At 37.8% G+C, this 20,360-nt stretch overlaps 1 protein-coding gene across 2 annotated transcripts in view; it reads left to right on the top strand.

Annotated features, from left to right (window-relative positions):
• Positions 1 to 20,360, top strand: part of PARD3B (par-3 family cell polarity regulator beta) — a 429,894-nt gene that overhangs the window by 216,713 nt on the left and 192,821 nt on the right. For both annotated transcript variants that reach the window (XM_069860945.1, XM_069860946.1), the window contains 4 exons: positions 3,873 to 4,058; positions 10,134 to 10,304; positions 13,552 to 13,681; positions 19,211 to 19,310. In XM_069860945.1, the coding sequence (XP_069717046.1) occupies positions 3,873 to 4,058; positions 10,134 to 10,304; positions 13,552 to 13,681; positions 19,211 to 19,310 (587 nt within the window). The remainder of the gene's footprint in view (positions 1 to 3,872; positions 4,059 to 10,133; positions 10,305 to 13,551; positions 13,682 to 19,210; positions 19,311 to 20,360) is intronic.

The raw sequence follows: 20,360 nt of genomic DNA, 5'->3' as shown, positions 1-20,360 counted from the left end.
CCAGCTTTTTTTCCGGACCACGGGGATGGCTTTCTCCTGAGCTGCTAGGACCACCCCTTTGAAGAGCTCCCAGCCCTCCTGGGCTCCCTTGCCCTTGAGTACTGTCTCCCATGAGACTTCGCCAACCAGCCTTCTGAAGAGATCAAAGTCTGCCCTCTGGAAATTTAATGCTACTGTCTTGCTAACCACCCTCTTCACTTCACCTAGAACAGAAAATTTTATCATCTCATGGTCGCTTAGTCCTAGGCGTCCACCTACCGCCACATCCTCCACAAGGCCTTCTCTGTTCACCAACAGCAGGTCTAGGAGGGCACCCTCCCTTGTTGGTTCATTCACCAGCTGTGCAAGGAAGTTGTCTCCCACGCCCTCCAGGAACCTCCTAGACTGCTTCCTTTCTGCTGTGTTGTACACCCAGCAGATATCAGGCAGATTGAAGTCTCCCACCAAATGGTAGTCAAATGTTACAGGTTCTAAATAAGGTACTAAGGTAGGCAGCAGATACAAAATGCTGACAAAAATTTACTGGTGTCCTGCTGAATACATCTTAGTATTTGATAGATAATGCATCCAGGTGTGAAGGCAGTGATCTGGTAGGTTACTCAACAACAGCTAATGTAGAGCATAGTCACGTTAAAGGACTTTATTACTCTACTCTTAACACTTTATTTGGACTAAGCTATACTGAAAAACTGAGTGTAATACTGTATAAGTTCATAGTCAGAGAGTTCTAGTAACAACCTAGTTAGTCTTTTTTCCCCAGGTATCGAGGGCAAAGGTTTTCTTTGAGACTTACTGGCGTTTCTTTGCCTGCTATGCAAGATATTTCTCATGGCAAAAATCTTTTGCTAAAAAAAAAAAGGGAAAAAATGATAACTGTAAAGTGTTTTGAAGACTATTATTGTGTCCCCGGTTAGGCTTTCTTGCAAGTTGAACAAGGTGATTAGATTGCTGTCCTTTGGAATCCATCCAGATTCTTTTTTGAAGCCTAGAGCAGAGCACAGTGCTGCTATGGAGCCTTTGCCCATGCTGTGGGGATGGGGATGGCATCTTACCTCCTACAGCCACACCTGCTCCCAACACTGCCAAGGCCTGAGGCATGGCTCGTGGGTCAGTGGCCTTGTCATCAGTGTCACAAGTAGGGCAATGCTAAGAGTGATGATACAAGTGAGAATAGTGTTGATTGGAGCACTTGACTCATTTTAGCCAGTCTCATCTGCCTAGTTTATTTTCATACATTGACTTGATGGACATGCATAGATCCTTTTGTCTTTGGGTTTTTTCACAAGTTTGTGTTACAAAAGCATGCAGCCTCGGCCTGAAAGTAATGCCAATCTTGGAGCTTAAAGTGAAGCAGGTAAGATGCTCCTGAGAATGAAGCTAACAAAAGAATACATGCTTTTTTCTTTGCAAAAGTACTGTGCTAACTTTTCTTTGGAAGCTCTTTTTTGCAGAATAATAGCCTTTGTGCAGGGCCTACCTTAAGCCATCCCCACTAAAAACTGATCTGAATGTCACGAAATTCAGCTTTGCATTAAATCCGTGCTCAGGTTGAGGTGACAAGCAATTTGTGGCTGCTGTGGTGAAAGTAGGCACAGGCACTGAGAACTTCTATGCTCTGTGATAGCAACCTCTCTCACTACTTTCCTTGTGGTATTGGGAAAGGCAAAACTGCAGTATTGACATCCAGAGGGGGTGAGAGTCTGGTGCAGGTGTCATGGATTATTGCGGAAGAACAGCAGCAGCACACAGGAACTGCTTGCCCAGGGGACTGGGAAGGTGATACAAAATTGTCTGTCCCAAATACCCGCAGGAGACATCACGTATTTGGAACCTTGAGAAAAATGTCTTGTGGCCAAATCTGGACATGATATGCCCTTTGAGTAGAGTTCTGATCTAAGAGTTTTGAATCGTCTGACTTGAATCGTCTGTATTTTGGAAAACAAAACACAGAAAAAGAAAGTTATATGCAAAATGCTTATGTTAGAAGGCCAGTAATAATGTTGGTTTTTAATTTTTTCTTTTATTGGTGCTTTTGAAGGAAATCAGAGCAGGAGTGTTTATAAATTATCATTCTGCATTTTTCACAGTAGGAAGTATGAATTTGTAGGTTTTGGGTGATGTCATTCAGGATGTCTCTATATCCACGGCTAAGAAATAAAACTGACAGATTTGTAACCAAGAAATGTCTACTTTTGATGAACAAAGACAAAGGCACAAATGTGTAACACAGGTAGTGGAGATGAGTGCTGGCATTGTCAGTTCGGTGCTGTGTCGATTTATGTTTGGCAGTTAGGCAAATTGTGGTGGCTTATCATCATGCAGTTGCATTCCAGGAAGAATTTGAGCATGGTGTGCATACTGAGATTGAGGTCTGTAGTCCCAGCTTTCTGGCTCGTGTGGTTCCTTCTCTAGCCTGTAGCTGCTTCTCATCAGTGAAAGGGCATCTGAAATAAGTCAAAGTATACTTAGTGGTTACTGTTTCTAATTTTTTGTTGCTTCAGGATATTAATTTCTGTGCTTAATTTTGTGACTGTGCTTCTTTCTGATGACAACGTAATAGATGAATATATGGGACCACTCTGGTTCCTGAGAAAACATTTGTACTGCTGGCACCTTTGCTGACAATTGCCTTGATACTGTAGGTACTGCAGCTTCCTCCTGACATAATAAAAGGAGGATTGGCCCAGCTACCATGCTTCTCCTTGCATGTGGACTCTGCTTGATAATTTAGCATATGACTTCGACACCCTTGAGAGCAACCCCTAGTAATCTTTTTCAACTTGGACATGTCTGCGTGTTCCATTTTCATAATTTTTTCCTTTAAATCTTTTAACACTACTGTTACAAAGAGTAGAAAATGTCCAAATAATAAGAAACTTGATCTGATTAATTTTCTTGGAGTTATGTGGAGAAGCAAGGGTGGAATAAAACCAGGTGTGATGCATAAGATCTTTTCTGCTAATACCTTCCATAGTAGGTCTCCTTGTTCTGGTTTTATTTCTGTAGAGTGCCAGTATGAATATTTCAGACTCGAATTTGATTTTGTTTCATTTAATGATTGTAACTTGCTTATAAAAAAACCCCAAGCAAATGAACAACCCTACAAAACTGCAGATACAGGATACAGTAAAAGAAAGTTCTTTCTGACCTTCCTTTGCTATGGATACTTGACTTGGCGGTCTTGTAAACAGCAGCCTGATCCAAGAAAAATCTTGGGATCAACTTATGCTAGAAGGAAAAAGCTCCAAACCTCTATAGAATAAAAGTATGAACAAAGGGAGAAAGTGCAGAATGAGTTACTGTGTTTTCAATTCGCACCCTTGCTTTTGTTACGCCGAGTTCCCTCTGTAGACAGGTTTAAGGGAAGGATAATTTTTTAAGGATGAAACTCAATTTTCAGAGGAGAATGGGATTTAACAGTACAACTATCATTACAGTTTGTGAGCTGTGTGTAAAGACGTTGAGAGTTTTATGGCTTACATTTTTAATGCAGCTGTGTTTAAAATAAATGTCTGTTATATTCTGCTGCAACATCAGTTTTATATCATGTGTAACTAAGCTATTTTACCTCCTATTTAGTCATTCCTAGGTATCATTAAAAAACAACGTTGTAAGCCATATCAGGTGACAAAATGTCAGCTAAATGCATTGTTGGTTATAAGGCTGCTTCTTTAAGCTACTTTCTGGAAAAGAGGACTATTTCTTATCGTAAGAACCCATGTATCATAGAATGATTTGGTTTGGTTTGGTTTAGAGTGGTTTGAATTGAGAGGCATCTTTGAAGATCATCTAGTCCTACCACCAATAACAACTAGTTTGTGCGTTTTCTCTACCCACTTTTCACCCATTTTCATTGTTGTTTTCTCCAACAGAAAGGAGAGCCAAACTGCAGTATTCTCTCTCCAGAAACCACAGAGCAGCTGACCTTTGAGATTCCTCTGAATGATTCCGGTTCTGCTGGACTTGGTGTGAGCTTAAAAGGCAACAAATCTCGGGAGACTGGAGCTGATCTGGGGATTTTCATCAAATCAGTTATTCATGGGGGCGCTGCTTTTAAGGTACGGAAGAAACGCACCTGCCAATGAATGCGTTAGAATTCTGACGTTTCTATGTTGAGTACTGGATCTCACTTGATAAGTATTCTAGGAACAAAAATCTGTTTATCATTCATTATTTTAGCTGAAGTGCAAATCTGCTAATGTTTTGTCCTAAGATTCTGGTGTGGTGTGTGGTAGGGTTTGCCACAACAAAAGCGGATTGGTGGAAACCTTGTGGGACATTTGAATGCTACAGGAAATGGGGAAGAGAAGGAAGGCTAAGGATGTGTGAGTAGAGGGAGAGGCTGCCTCCCAGCTTCCCCGCAGACGTGCATGGAAAAGTTTGCATGCTGCTATGTTCAGTGGCAGTGAAGGTTGATATCTCATTTAGAGTAAATCTGCACTTTTGATCCTCCCAGACTGATACAGTTAGACCATAGGAAACAATCAAAAGGCAAACTTCTTTACAATTAGAAATGGCAATTCTGTCAGGTTAAGGATTATACATTTCATTTATGCTGTAAATAAAAAGCTAGCTCATCGAGTTTGGGGTTTTTTTAACTCAAAATAGGTTTTTACGGTTGTAGTAAATATGCAACTTTGCTGAGCCTGGCATCAATTGTGTACAAGTTGCCAGTCGTTCCTGAGTTGGATTGAATTGGTAGTATTAAATTGGTAAATGACAGTATTATGAATTGTTCTGCTCCCTCAAGGACTATGCAAGGGCTGTTGTACATTTTTATGATTAAAAAGTATTTGAATTATTCCCTAATCTTCAGGAAATCTGTTGACTGCATTTTTTCCCCAAATGAAACTTGAAAAAGGTAATTTTCTTGCAATTAGAAACAAAAGTCTTAATCTTTCTGGGCTAGTACGTTTAACTGTTGTACATCCATAATGTTATTTTCTTCTCATGTGTTATCTCAGCAATTCCTCGCAGTTCTCTTCTGTAAAAATACCTTTTAATTCAGTTTATGTAAATTCCTCTACTGACACCAGCCTGCTGAGTAAGACAATTCACAGCATTAAAACTTTCGTGATCATCTATTTACAGCAGCTGGTAAATAGCAATAATCAAGGATTTAGCTTTGATGTGAATGTTTAATACTTCCCTTCTTCTAGTATTTACCTGTCTGGGTTCCCCATTTATTTCAAAGCTAGGATCTTCTCTGTGTAACTGAGCGTGATGTATGCAGTTCAGAACACTGTCCGTGGTTAACTTGGGGCTAAATGACAAGTGAGTAAGTTCATCTAGCTGCTATATGAGTAAGCTTATCTACCTGCTGTATCAGAAATTGGTTAAGGCATGATTGGCCAAATTAGAGCTGGATAAACTCAGTTCGTGTGCACATCTGCTACAGATTATGACTCATTTTACTGTGAAAATGAGGCTGTTGTCCTTGCTTTTCCAGCTATGTGTTCCCTGAGTAATTGTCCCCACACCAGTTGCAATGCCAGTGTACATTGCCATAAGTAAACTCTTTGTTTGAATAGCAAAGCTTGTGCCATCTTCCAGTAGCATTAGCGGGCGGGCTACCTGACTTGTCACAGCGTAGACACACCAGCCAACCCTTTCTAGCTCTATATGTTTACCACTCTCTATTTTTGCATAGTCACTCACTCCAGAGTGGTTAATTTTGGCTTGAGGGTTGGCTGACTAATCAAGCAGGACTTCTATGCTACTGGCACATTTAATCACGATGACTGGAAATGTCTTGTGATAACCTGTGGTCCTGCGGTGTGATGTCTGTGTCTCTTCACCATCATTATAACCCTTTCACTAATTAGAACTTGTAGTAATAGATCTGAGTGTAGGCTCCAGAGCAGATGAGGGTAGCTGAGGCTCTGGCTTCAACCAGAGCTATTCAGAGAATCTTTCCTATGTGTTTTATACACATACTCACAGAATACAGTCATTTTGGCAGTATCTTAGAACCGCAGTTTACTGTTGCATATGCATGGGGAACAGCTGTCTTTCTCCTGTCTAATGACCTTTACAGAAAACAAAACATAATCAGTGGGTATTAGCAATTAATAAAATTTCTTGTATCAAGTTTAAAAGTATGCGCACATTTGTGCATAAATATTTAAAGATACTCTTATTGTCTTTATTTTAAATGTCGTCTTGTATCAATTGTTTAAATAAAAAGCCTTTCTTTCCAACTGGAACATTTGGAAATAGCATTTTCTCATATTCTCTGAGGTGGAGTATTATGGATTCAAATGTGTGCATTTTCTTCTGTATATACAAAGGCTTTTTTGAAAAATAACATAGGAGAAAATCATAATGCTCACTGACATGAGAATTCTCTCACTTCTGCATTTAGAGTTTAAAATTTGTTCCTTTTTTTTTTTTTTGATATCATGCTAATATAAGGGAAGTGTCTATGCTCTTGTCTATACAGTCACCATTTGCCTTCAGAAGAAGACATGTAATGCATGGAACTTAAAGAAGTTTGTTTCACTGATGAAGTAAATGCCCAGTCCTTCTAATGCTATATACAGTCTTTGGTACATTAGATTTCTCTCACAGGTGTGCTTTTGAGAATGAAGAGTTACATGTGAGAGACAAACAATTTTGATTGGTTATTTTTATCCATTATTGGTCTGAACCAAAGGCCTGAAGAGAGGCAACTATGGGAGTTGTTTAGAAAAATATGGAAAATGCAAGTCTTTGATTCTGTACTTTGTTTTTTTTCTCCTAGCTAGAGATTTTAGAAAATACCAATGCATCTTGCATCATACATGGTACTGTGAGACCCGGGGCCTATTAACTGCTCTTGCTACAAAAGCAAACGAAGTAAAAATGCCTTAATGTTCTTATTTGGTTTTCTAACACTGTATTCTGCAGGAATAATCACAATTGCTTTACTGTTATGTCCATTCTTAACCTCCTTTTGTAATTTCTTAACTATTTTTTACTGTCCTTAGGATAAAGAGGTTACTAGAACAGTTGATATATGTAATTACACAGAGCCTTTCACGTGAAGAAAACTAACATTTGAGTTTAAATGCATCATCTTTCCCTGTAACTTTAGGGATTTCAGCCTTGTTCATCTTGAGAGATCTTGGCTTTTCACTTGTGATGAATTCCTGATGACCAGGTACTTGCTGTCTGCTGCAGCTGAAATGCAGAAGAGCCGTTATTAGCAATAATCGGATATTTTCTGTGTGTGCGTTTGTTCGCATCAGTCACAGTGTATCTTGGACCAACTTGGGGCTCCTGAGTGCTGTTGCAGTGAATGTTGTTTGTTGTGTGCAGTGGATGGGGAAATCAGATTATTCCAATAAATGCCATCAAGGAATTCCTTTTGAGATAAATGTCATTGATGGAATAAAGGAAATAAGTAGGTGTGCTTTGATTAAAAACGTAAGTCCATGAAGAACATGGCATTCTATCTCCCTGCTCTGCTGTAAAAAGCATGAGAGTCTTGTTGCTATCTGCCCGTGTCTGGTAGCCAAGTGGTGGCAGGTTCTACCCCTTGCTGTGAGCTCCACTAAAACCCCAACATTTTGTGAGTAAGCAAGGGAACACTAGCTTCACCCTTTATTAGGATAGCTCACTTGCAGTTTCAGACGTGGCATTGGAAACTGTTTTGCTGAAATGCCAAACGTTGTTTTTCTACTCGGAACCCACAAAGAAACCTACCTTTCAGAGATGAAAGAAAAATCATGTTAAAACAACATTTAGCTTGTTTTGAGCCAAGCAGATTGTCTTGCAGTTCAGGCTTCTAAACCAGGCCTTAACACCAGTGACGTGAAAATCTGTGTTTGGAAACTGTTAAGAAATTGGGATTTTTTAATTTTTTTTTTCAGTCTTTAAAATAGCAAAAGGTTTTCCTGTGAAATAACTTCTACCGGAGCATGTGTGAAAACAATGTTCAGCTGTCTTCCAGCCTACCTCGTACAGGTGACTTAAAATGTGAGATTGATCAGCATTTATAAAACATGCATACTTTTTTTCTCCGATCGTAGTTGAAGTGTTGAATTCAAGTTGAATTTTGCATTCAAGTGGCGTGTATTAACAGAGTGGGAAGAGGGGAGATGCATCAAAAGGTCTTTACAAACTGACACTAGTAAAATAGAAATAAATACAAAGACTCATACAAAATATTACAAGGCAAATTAAGAACCAGGCCAGTTTAGAGTTTTCTGAGGCTGCAGTGATTCATTTAGAAATACAGATTGTGTTCAGGACAGTTGCATAGTCAAGAGATGTAGTCATGACAGGATGCATTTGAGGTTGTATTTGTATATACTTTAGTAAGAAGCTTTAACAGCTCTTTGTACATGGTTATTTATCCACAGAAAGGAAAAAAAAAAGAATCCAAGAGCCTGTGGGACCACAGGAGGAGGACATGGGGACCTTTAAAATTTTCAAAGTCTCACAAAAACTGAGAAAAATAATTTTTTTTTTCCTTAAACTGTGGTTGCCGTGAATGGCTCCATTCTTTTAAGCCAATTTTGATAGAACACAAAGGAATTGCAGCATGTGCAAAAAATAAAACTCCCTGTTCAACAATGTTAACTCTTGTTTCCCTAAACTTTAGCATGTGTGATGGCATAATTTTGTATGTAGAGGGTGGGTGGGGTTAACCTATTGATTTTGGCTGTATGTGAATGTATGTTGGCATGAAATACTCAGCAGAGAGGCAGGAGAGGCTTCAGTATCTTTTCCAGACGGCATTATTGTTTCCTATCCTCCATTCCCATACCCTCCCCAGAAAAGTTTTGTTTCTCAATTTTCCTTCAGTGAGTGACTTAACTCCCAATTCTATCTTCCCTTTTTCTTGTCCTTCCCAGTTTATTTTTGGATTCTGGGATATGCTGTTCTTCTTCAGCTCTGTGGCACCTCTTGCTGTTCATGCTCTTCTGTGGTAATGATGATACCCAGTTCCAACAAAAATAACACTGAAGAAAGCTGGGTTTGTCACAGCTGCTGTAACTCTCTTGAGCACAAATGCCTTAGACTTGGCATCGATAGCAGAATACTTAATTGAACATCTTAGTGATAAAAAAAAATTTGAAAAGTATATATATTCTGGATTACTCAGATGCATGAACTATGTAAACAGTTCAGACAAGGGCCTTGTGAAGAATGTGTAATGAGCCTATGAATGAATCGGATTCATTTGAACCAAGCAATGTATTTCTATGCAAATTCTTTCCCTGCTATTCTTTCTGCACTGCCCTTCTATGTTGGAAGTCTTCAGCTTTTTACTTTCTCTTCCTTTTATTTGAGGTCTGGTGCCAATCTGATGATTATGAACTTGACAAGTTTAAAAAAATAATCCTGTCTCTTAATTAAGTAGACTTTACTTTCTTGTTAAAAAGAGAAAAATCCTCATCACATGTTTTTTGTGGAAAGAAATAAATCACAGATAATGACAACAGCAGTAGTACTCCTAAGTCACAAAAGAGCAGTGTCCACTATTTAACATCCACAAATGTCATTTAACCTTGTCAATGACACTGGATTACTTTATTCAAAGCATAGGTTACTTGCTATTGGCAGCAGATTTGGATGCTGAAATATATGGACAGCATTCATTAAAATAAGGATGCTTAAGTTTTAATAAACACTCTGAACTGAAAACACTACCCCGTGTAGTGACGTGGTAGTTGTGACAGTATAGACACTAATGAGACTGTAAGACAAAAAGTTTGGAGCTATTTTTTGCAAGACTGTAATAGCAGTTAGTAATGCATGGAAAATACGTTGCTGTACTCCCTTAGCGGTTGCATTGCAGATGCTAACAGCTATGGTGTGGGTCCTTTTAACTAACAAAAAGTGCCTTTTCCTGTTTTGTTTGTAGAAGTGATACAAATTAAATTTTACGTGCAAGAAAAGCTGCAGTGTGTGCATGTAATTCTGTGTAATTGCCCTATGAAGTCTTCCCAAAATGTAGTTAATGGAGGAAAGAAAAAAGGTCAATTAATGGACCCAAAGATTTTTCCTTTTAAAGATCTGGTACTAAGCAGTCTCTTATTTCTGAAATTCTGGAAAGCAACGTCTGAGTGTCTGCATCTTGCTTTCCTGTATGTAGCACCTCTACCTAATAATTCTTTTTTTTTTTTTTTATTTCTCACTTGTAGGATGGTCGTTTGCGAGCAAATGATCAGCTTGTTGCAGTAAATGGAGAGTCACTTCTGGGCAAGTCAAATCATGAGGCTATGGAAACACTGAGGCGCTCCATGTCCATGGAGGGGAACATTCGTGGGAGGATCCAGCTGGTAGTTCTCCGACGACTAGAGATGCAAACAGAGGTGAAGCAATAAATGCGTTTAGTTAAATGTCTTTCCAGTCCCATTGTTTTTGCTCACAAGAGGCGGTGGCCAAAGTCTTGGTTGGAGAGCTCCTCCTGGCAGAATGAATTCCTGACTTCCTGGAGTCAGGATTCCTACGGCAGTTTTGGCTGATATCTCCTGGTCTTGCTGTTCCTATTGAGGCCAGGCTAAAAGTTGCTTCTTATTTTAATTTGACAAGCATTAGAACAAAAGCAAATGTGGTCCTAAAAAGGGTTGATTAAGGATTAATGTGTTTGTGTAGTTTTGACTGTCTGCTACCTCCTCAGGGCAACACTAGGCGTACAGATGATTTGAAGTCTTCTGACTTCATTTATTGTCATGATCAGTGAGCTTAATGTCTTAGTGTGACTTGGATTCTACTTTGCTCTTGCTTTTTCATTTTCATTAGTATTTTAATTCACTCCACATTTTTTTTTCTTTTGGTGTTCTTCTGGTCCTGTCCTGAGTTGATTATTATCAAACTTGCTTCTCTTGCTTAAAACGAGACAAGAAAGAAACATTGACAATTACATTTTCTAGACCTCATATAAATTGCCAGTTGTTTTTTATTTTGAAAAGCATTGGGTTTTTAATCTCTCTTGCTCCCTCTCATGCATGCATGCACACATGCACACTTTTTCTTCATCTTTACATAGATAATATGTATGTGTGTATACTGGCTGCCCTTACTACTCACTTCGGTTTTAATTTTGACCCTTGAGTAGTAGATTTTCAACACCTGTACAGTTCCTTAAAACAAAAACACATGTAAGTGGAAGTGTGGAATAAAAGGTTGTAATAAATCCTGTTACGGAATTCTGAGCTAATTTCAAGCTTTTTATTTAATAAGCATTGCTGGAACATTTTAAAATGTTAAAACCAATTATATTTGTGGATGTTTTTGCATAAAAGATTTGAGAGGGGGGAGAGAATGCATGTGTTTTTAATGTAATTAACTCTTAATATTTTCCTGATAATTTTCTATTTGATTTACTACCATCATTGATTGTTGGAGAAACAGATTTAGAAGTATATTACTTTCTGAATATTATGCTTTTCCCTTGTTGGGAGGACACTTCGCAAAGGCCTCACTGATGTCAGCCATTTCAGGAAAATATGAAAAAGATTTGTTAGCAATTCTCATGTGTGTTAGAGGAAAAACACATTTTTGCATTCCTTTTCTATATGACATAGCATTATGCTGTAAGGAAGAATTAAGGTATATGTTGTATTTATTGTGTACTCTTGTGATGTAAGAAAGCAAGCTTATCTTCAAATAAAATTCATTGCTGCAAGTTTTATTCATTTAACAAAAGCCAAAGTATTTTTAGAATGTTCCAATCAAGCATCAGATTGACCTAATAGAAGCATGAGGCTGCCTTTTGTAGTTAAGCGTTTAGTTTTGTGTATTATCCAGATGTATGAAAAAGGTAAATAATCTTGACTCGTGCCTTATGAAGAATGCATAATGAGGTCTTGATTGAATCAAATTCATTTTAGTCAGGAATTTATTTTTATAGGGCAGTCTTTTAGGTTCAATTGTAATTCCATTTGAGTCTGCAGACCGTAGCAGAAGTGGGTTGTTGCCCATTCATTCCTGTCCCCAAAACAGCTTCCCAAGTACTGCATCTCAGCTTGATAGAAGGACAATACATTTAGAAATGCATTATTGTTTTTATTGGTCAGGCACTAATGGAGGTCTTCCATGACAGCTATGTTTTATACACTGAATACTCCAATTAGGCTGGTTAGTGATCAGTTGTTGGGATATTGATTGTCATTTATCAAAAAGCTGGAAAAGCAGATCTGTTGTTGCTGTTAATTTAAGGCTCCCCATCCCACTGGGAATGGTCTCCAATGTAGTAGTAGTCTGGATGTTGTAAAGCTTTATTTAGCTAGCAGTGTACAGGGAAAAGTAGTTAAATGTGGGCCTCACAACGTAAGGAATCATATGTAAGCTAAAGAATTTCCAGTAACAAGAAGAAACGTAATTGTCAGTGGCTGCATGGTGTGGGCGTTTCTGTACAGAGGTTCAAAATAGCATTTTCAAATGGCTCGTGCTGCAGTGAGGAGGAGCGAATGTTTTGTCTACACTGAGACTACATTTGTAGCCAGATTGTCACCATAACCATTCCAACATTGATTTGTGTTCTGAGATGCATTTTTAAAATTTTATTATTATTATTTTACTAATAATTTACTAGTATTTTTATTATATTATTATTAATAATTATTATTATTAAGCTTGAAAGGCAAGTTGCAGGGTGATGTAGCACTCTGGCCTTTCTTCTGCTTTGGTTTGCAGGCAATCACTTGCCAATGTGTTAAACATTTTGTATCATTTTACAAATAAATTATACGGGTTAGATACATGCATTTCTTATGTAGATGTGACTATGAAACTTAAGAAATTATATATTTAGTGTAACATTTGCTGGCATAATGAACATGCACTTTAAAAACAGAAGCCAGTCGGAGGTCCCTTCAGAAAACAGATACAAAATCACAGAAACTATAAAGGTTATTTTGAAAACTAGCCATAATATTCCCCTGTGTGGGTTTTCTGTTTTTCCTGAATAACAAGTGCAGAAACATCTTTTTGGGTCTGTCCCAGTTTTAGAAACTGTGATTTCTATTTTTTCCCCCGGTTTTCCTTTGGAGCAACTGCTCAGGAGAATAAATTAGGCGATATGGCACGTAGGGGTGGGCAGAAATGTCTCAAAAGCAAAGCTGACTAGAGGTGTGACAGGAGTTTGTTTAGCTGCTAGCCAGAAGACCTGCGTTTGGGAGTTTGGTGTAACTCCTTACTTGCAAAACTGCTCTAGCGTGTGATCAGCAGAACATATGCACTCAGTCTCTGAGAGAAGGGAACCAGCTGGCTGGCAGAAAAATACCATTGGCATTGCCTGTATTCTTGTGTTGACAATGTCACAAGCTGCCCTCCCAGATGGAGAATTTTGAATGAAGCCAGTTGTGGGTCATAAAAAAAAGTCTTCGTTTTTGTGCATCATTCTTAATGATTGTTATTCCTTAGATATTGTTTTGTTTTCATGGTCAGCAAAACCAGACAGTCACTGTGAAGGTATCTTTCCTCATTTGAAAGAAAACAATGTACAGAGAACACATTACACTGTATTTGTGCGCTGTCTGTAGTGACGGCTGATCTTCTGTGTTGTTGAATTATTTTTATTTTTTTTTATGATGTGTGGTTCTGTTTTTTTCTTAGGAACGCTCAGACCAGGGAGTTTTACAAAAATCAGCGTTTGATGGGAGTCATAACTTTGCAGCAGCTTCTCGGCGCAATGATTCTAATCTTCAGCAATTTGTAACATGTAGTCCTCAGGAAAGAATAAAAGGTAGTCTGTAAATATCCTTCTCTCTGCTAAAAGAAAGTGCTTTGTGTTTTGTTTTTTTTGAAATCCACAGCCACTAGAAAAGCGATTAATTAGAGTAAGTGCACACTGTGTTACTTTGAGGCTTGAAGATCCAGCAAGGGTGGGAGAGCTGACTCAAGTTGTGAATTAGATTCCTGGCACAAATTCCAGTTTAAGTAACAGTTTCTAGCTCGCTGCCCCAACACGTAAGGTTGGATAAAAAAACAAATGATGAGTGCAAAATATATGTTGTCAAAATGTTTATTTTCTATATATCTTTAATAAGCACAGTGATTTTTGTATTGTAGGTTCTTATAAGCTAAATGAATTTATATAAAAGTGTGATTTTCATAAGGTACACTTGCTTCTTTTAGGCTAAAATTTATTTTAGGTTAAAATTTGTTCAAAGGTTAGAAACATTCCCTTAATTTACAAATTGGAATTATATTAATGAACCAGTTTTAAAAAAAATAGGTAGTTGTTTACATTGTAGAAAGAAAACCTATATGTATGAGCACATGTAAGCATTTAAGTAAGAGCTTTTAATAGCAATTATTTTTCTGTCTTCCTTCATTTCTGATGGCATACTGTACTATCTGTCCCGTTTGCACCTGATTCAGCAAGATACTAATTATTTGAAATGTTTAAGTATTTGAGGTGGTTTTCACCCCTATCCTTTTAAATGTGCTCTCATCCTTCAAGCCAAGTACGTACTTAAAATACCTTCCAGTAGGAAAAGAAATATTTGCTGCGGTTGAATTATGCATGATTTTTCCCACCTCCCTAGGTAACTGTGGAATCTGGGTGGCCTGCAAAAAGTAGTTTCATAGGCTGCTACAATGATTGTGTGGGGTAATTTTAACCAAAACCAAAGAGCCCGTATCTGTAAAACTCAAGAGAAACTTCCCTATAATTTAGGGGTAAATATTTGGTTTGACTTCAGTATTTTGACAATGTGACTCCAGGTGAAGAATTAGATATAGACTCAAGCATTGTAAATGTTCAAAGATCAGATCATTTTGTTTAAATCTACCTTATATTTCTCCTGTATAGAATTTACACTGATTCTGTAGTTACAGGAGAAAAGAGTCATCCTTGGAACTAGCCTGCCCTGTAGAGTTAGCCATTGTCAAAGGATCAAAAAGCAGCAAGTACCTTTAAACAGTTCCTTTAAAAACAGATAAGCAACTGATCTGGAGCCATTGATACAGGTGAATGGCAAAAGCTAACTTGTCACTTAAATAAAGTTCAAAATAAAGTATGTGGAAGAGCTTTACTTCCAGATAAGAATTCTTCAACTGCAATCCAAAAATCAGGGTGACTGTTTTGCAGTTCATTCATAAAAACTGTTTTCAATAGACATCTTTTTAGTGAAAGAGTGGTGATAATAAGAAGGTGTTATAGCAAAACAATGTGATGGCCTCAGATAAGCGTGTGTGGGGGATGCGTAAAGGATGCCCTGGAGTGCAGCTGAGAGCTATGGTCAAGGAGCATTTGATGTGGTTGGGGCTCCCCAGTAATGACCTGCTGGGAGCAGTTCATAATTGCAGTCAGCAGACGACATATGACAAAGATGTTTCTAGCGCTTAATTAGAAGTATCATTGTATTGCAATTTCTGTTGAAGATTTGTCATTTGATGAGTAAAATTTAAGTGATTTTAATGGAGAACTGCACAGACACTTTCAGCAGCAGAGTGACTACAGTAGGGCTCCCCTTTGAAAATTCCTTGCTGAAACATATTTTGGTCTTACAGTAGTCCTGCATATTGTAGAACTATTTCTCTAATTTTGAAGTCATAGTATTAATTATTATTAACCTAATACTCGTTTTCCTTTCCATATGAAGCGCTCGCTTATTTTCAGTCAAAATCGTTTTTGCATTGTTTTTTTATAAAGTTTTGTCCTGAGTATTTTAAGGCATCTCTGAAGGCCAGATGCTGCGTCTGTGCACAGCCCTCATTTAACTCAGTAAGGAGCTTCATCTTATGTGTCTCTTTAAAGATGTGAGTCACAGATATGGTGAGCTGCTTGTGACAGGCGGGAACAGTCCCTTGTACATTCTTATAGTCTGCTATCCAGATCTTGGTTGTTAAAGTCTGGATGGTACATTTTACGAAGAATAATAAAAGATAGAAGAGATTTTTAACATAATACAGGATCTAATGTAAGAATTTAATGACAGGAGCTGTATTAAATTTAATAAAATGTCACTTTCTCAATTAATGTTTCCCAATAAGTTATTTCCAGTATCGTTCACTGCCCCTGCCAATAAAATTCTTATAGAAGCTCAGCAAAAATACACTGAAGCCTGGCCTGCTAATATTGCTGTCTGCTTTAAGAGTCTTTTTTATTATACATGAGCAAGAAAATCTAATGTCTGGGGAAGAGTGGTTATAGCCAAAACATTGCATTTTGTCTTGCCTGTGGATATTTAAATAAAGGGGGAGGGGATACCGATCCAATATTAAAATGCCAGCGTTTGTTCTGTTTTTGCATGAATAATACTTGCTGCCTTCAGGTCCTCACTTCTTTTTCTGCCAAGCTGTTGCACAGATTCAGTGTTTTTTAGAACAACCTCTTTGAGAAATGATACTTCAGTGCCAGCAGCTTTACATTTCTGGTGTTGAAAGATTACTGGAATGTGTTTCATTAGAGGTTCTTATGTATTTCTTATATCCCTACGTTATATATGGTTATAGGGGAAATGCTGTCATCTCTCTGGTTAAATAGTAGAATAATCATAAACTCTCTCCACTACTATAGACTTGACAAGTCTTTGTTTCGACAAGCATCTCTGTTTTTAAACCTATGTGATAATGTCAAGAGAGAAAAATTAAGTAGCGAAATTTTGCGTGTAAACATTATACGTATCTTAGACTCGATTATTTATTCTCCCAAACTGTTTAATATATGAAAATTCAAGTTTTGTTTAGTGGCTTAGCTGTTCCTCTGCTTGCTCTGGATCTGTTGAGATCATTTCCTGAGGTCTTGAACATGGAGCCAGTGACTCCCTCTTAGGTTAAATGCTCTGACTCTTTTGCTCCTGCTCCCATTTTGCTGAGAGCTGCAGTCCCTTGTGATCATTTCCAATGCACTCAGGAAGTCTTGACATTTTTCTATGTGTACCATTTGTGTAGCGCAAGTCACAAAACAGCCTTTGTGAAGTGACGTATTAGTTACCGTGTAACAGAGTTAATGTAACTACATGATATGCTCATTTTCTCTAGCTGTGGCTATCAGAGGGTAAGCCACACCATAGGGTGTGGTGTGATTTATTTATTCCCCTTCTCCTCTCTTCCATCAGATATCTGTTTCCTGCTTTGGGTAGTCAGTGTGTTTAGAGGTTCTGTTTGGACCATTGTGCTGTTGATACCTCTCTAACTTCTAGTCCTTTTCTTAATATTTATTTTAAAAAGTGGTTTCCAAAACATCCTCAAAGCAATGAATTCCATGATTTAATTGTACAGGAAAAAATACTACTTTGTGTTTGTCATAGGTGTGCTACTTTATTGTTCGCTGTGTGCCTTCTAGTTAGTGTGTATGAGACAGTCTGTGAGAGCTTCTTTTTCACCTTATCCATAGCTCTTATATTTCCTAGACTCCTCTTGTATCCTCTTTTATTGCTTCTTATTCCAAACCAAAGAATCCCAATCAGTGTTCATTGTTGGAATGTTTCTGCATGTGTCCAACTACCCTTGCCACCTTTTCCATGAGTTTCTGAATTATATTACGTCCTCTTTCAGATGCCAAGAATGAGATCTTATGTCTTATTTAAAAACTAGGCACACCATTAACTCTAAGTTTTAGATGCATGTTTGGACTTTTCCTAAGGCTCTGAATGTCTGTTTCCTTTTGACTTCACTAAACATATTCAAAGAACAATCCAATGCACTGCTATTATGTTGTTCCAGAGTGGCGATTGCTAAAGTAGTAGCCTCTCTATATGTGTCAAGGGTTTTCCCCTACTCCTGTGTGTATTGCTTTGCACTCACTTACAGGGAATTCCACCTGCATTTCTTGCATACTTGATATCCTGCACGCCGTAGTCTACTTATTTTTAGTAGTTCTGAGTGTTTTTACATGAGGAAATTTTTTTCACCTTCTGATTTATCATTCAGATATTTAATTACATTCAACTGTATGAGCTTCCCTTTGTTCTAAATTCTTTTTGATGTGAGAACTTGCCTTTTACTTCTCATCTGTTTCCTGTCCTTAAATTGCGACCTAAAAGAACACGATCAAGAAGCCAATGTTTACATATGCTAAGTAGCTACCTGTATTTTTTCATCAGGCTCACAATCCTTATTTTTTAGGGTCTTGTTATAACATTTCGCCTCATCTGCTCGCCTTCACTTTCTTGTGGTGGCATTCTCACTTTCCCTCAGGTACACAATTTGAACTGTTTTCCATCTTTCTGATCTTCAGGAGCCTATCCAGCCAACAGGAGTTTTATAGGGTTATTGAGCTAATAGTTTTTTTCTGTTGGAAGGTTTTTGTTTATTTGCTTCTGGGGAATTATCTCTGCACTCTTTTCTAATACATATAATGTACTGCTGTCTGGCTTGATCGCCTTCCTGTAAACAGTTTTTCTCTCAAGTTAGATCAGTACTTTCACACAGGATTCTGCAAAAAGATAAGCAACATTCGGTACAACAGAACAGGTCATGAGTGTGGCGTGACAGTGTTGTTAAATTGCTTACTTGCCGTTGAAACCCAAGAATTCCTAAGTGTCGGTGTTTCCTGTTAAGTTTTGGAGGGGTGAAAACACGTCCTGCATTGAAAAATGTAGGGACCTTTTATAAGATTAGGCCTTTAGATTGAGAGGTGGGTTTACAGGATGACAACAAACTGGCCTACAGAGCAGTCACAGCAGTCATATTAGGTACTGCAGATACGTAATAGTGTTGTTTAGCAAACCACTGAATGGTTTAATTGAGTAGTTCATGTTTTTTCCTGGTCCAAAATAATTTTTTTGGTGTGAGCTGAATGCCTTTTGTAAAAGTAAAGAAAGAAGTAGCAAAATGAAGGCTGTAATTCAGAAACGCCTCTGCCTTCTCTTGCCATGGAATAAGAAAATGTTTTCTTCTTCTGAACTCTTTGCTGGATTGTGGTTCTCTTCTGTACATGAAAGGTGGCAAATGCTCCCCATCAAAGGGAATGAAAGCATGAACCTACAATCAGTTAGGATGCAGCTATGTGGAAGTGAAAATCCACTCAAATGGAGTAAAGCAGTTTGTGCCCTGCGCTCAACTTCAGTATAAGCACAAAGTTTGTCTATATTTATCTTTAGTTATGCATATGCAAATCTGAAAATCGGCTCTTCGGGAAATCCCAAGGGGTATATTTTCTGCTTGGTGTGTTTTTAATTCTAGTTTAGTTAGTTTAGGGATTTGAATAATTTGACTCACTTTAGGATTGCTTGGGGCCTTCCAGTCCAGTCATTGATCAGTGAACTGGTGTAATGTACTTGTTTCTGCTGCTTATTTAACCCCTTTTAAATTATTATTTCAGAATTGTCAGTGTCTGATCGTGGCAATATTGAAAATGAAACCCCACCACCTCTCCCACCGCATCCCAGTGAGGATCTGCTGAATGAGGACTATAATCACAGGTTGGACTTTTATTACAACCCTAATTGCCTGAGTGGTTGTGATTGTAGTTCTAACTGATTTTAAAATAGCTTTTTATTTTGTAAAAGTTTAGACCACTGTTCTTACAGTCACCTGATTGATCTTTTAATGTAAGATGGGATTGTTATTTTGGCATTTAATGTATTCATTTCAGTTGTTTGTAAGCCGCAGTATGCCTGCTATCCATGACATATGGATCACAATACTCAGCATGTGTTCAGTAAAACAAAAAGAATCCCAAAACATAATCCCACTTAAAGTAAAACAAAAAACAAAAGAAAAAAAAAATCACAAAAAAGGTGGATTTAAAGCTGTACCAATGGGTGTTATGTGTAGATGGAGTTCCTGAAATCTTCTAAGGCCTTGAAAGTCCTGGCCAAGTTCAGTTTTTAGGAAACTGAATGTTCTTGTGCAGCATGTCACCCAAAGACACTCCTGAGGTTAGAGAATAAAACTTCAGGTTTCAACATTGAAATGTGTAGGGGGAAAATTAATGGACACTTTCCCAGTTGTAAATGCGTTGGGTAGATCTTTCAAATAGTTTAATACCTTTAGTAAAGGCTGGCGTGCTTAATGGCAGCTTCGAGCTTTAATGTCCTTAGTAAATATGGAAGTTTGGAAGTGCAGAAATCAAAGCATCATTTCAGTCTCTCATACTTCTAATGCTGAAAATTCAATGCTGAACACTTGTTACTCATTTTGTCCGTAGTCAGTTTTGATAGTCATGCAACTGTTTTATTGCAATGATATTAGGGAAGCGTGTATTTCAGCTAAAAACTTAGCCATACTTCCATTGTTGTGTGCATGGATGTGATTAAAAACTACCCTCTAAATGACTGATTGCACATGGTATCAGAGATGATATATGTTATTATGGGTACCTTGAATTCTTAATACAATGAAGAGACAGTAATTTTTTTTTTTTTTTACTAACGTAGAGTCATTTCACTAGAGTAATTTCATAATTTCTGGTGTCCCAGGCAGGTATATATGGCATGGTAAATAAACAAAAGTCTACGAAGACTAGTGGA

The sequence above is a fragment of the Phaenicophaeus curvirostris genome, chromosome 7 (assembly GCF_032191515.1).
Source record: "Phaenicophaeus curvirostris isolate KB17595 chromosome 7, BPBGC_Pcur_1.0, whole genome shotgun sequence".
Classification (NCBI taxonomy): Eukaryota; Metazoa; Chordata; class Aves; order Cuculiformes; family Cuculidae; genus Phaenicophaeus; species Phaenicophaeus curvirostris.
Note: the sequence above shows the minus strand (reverse complement) of the source record. Positions and strands in the feature narration are given on the sequence as shown.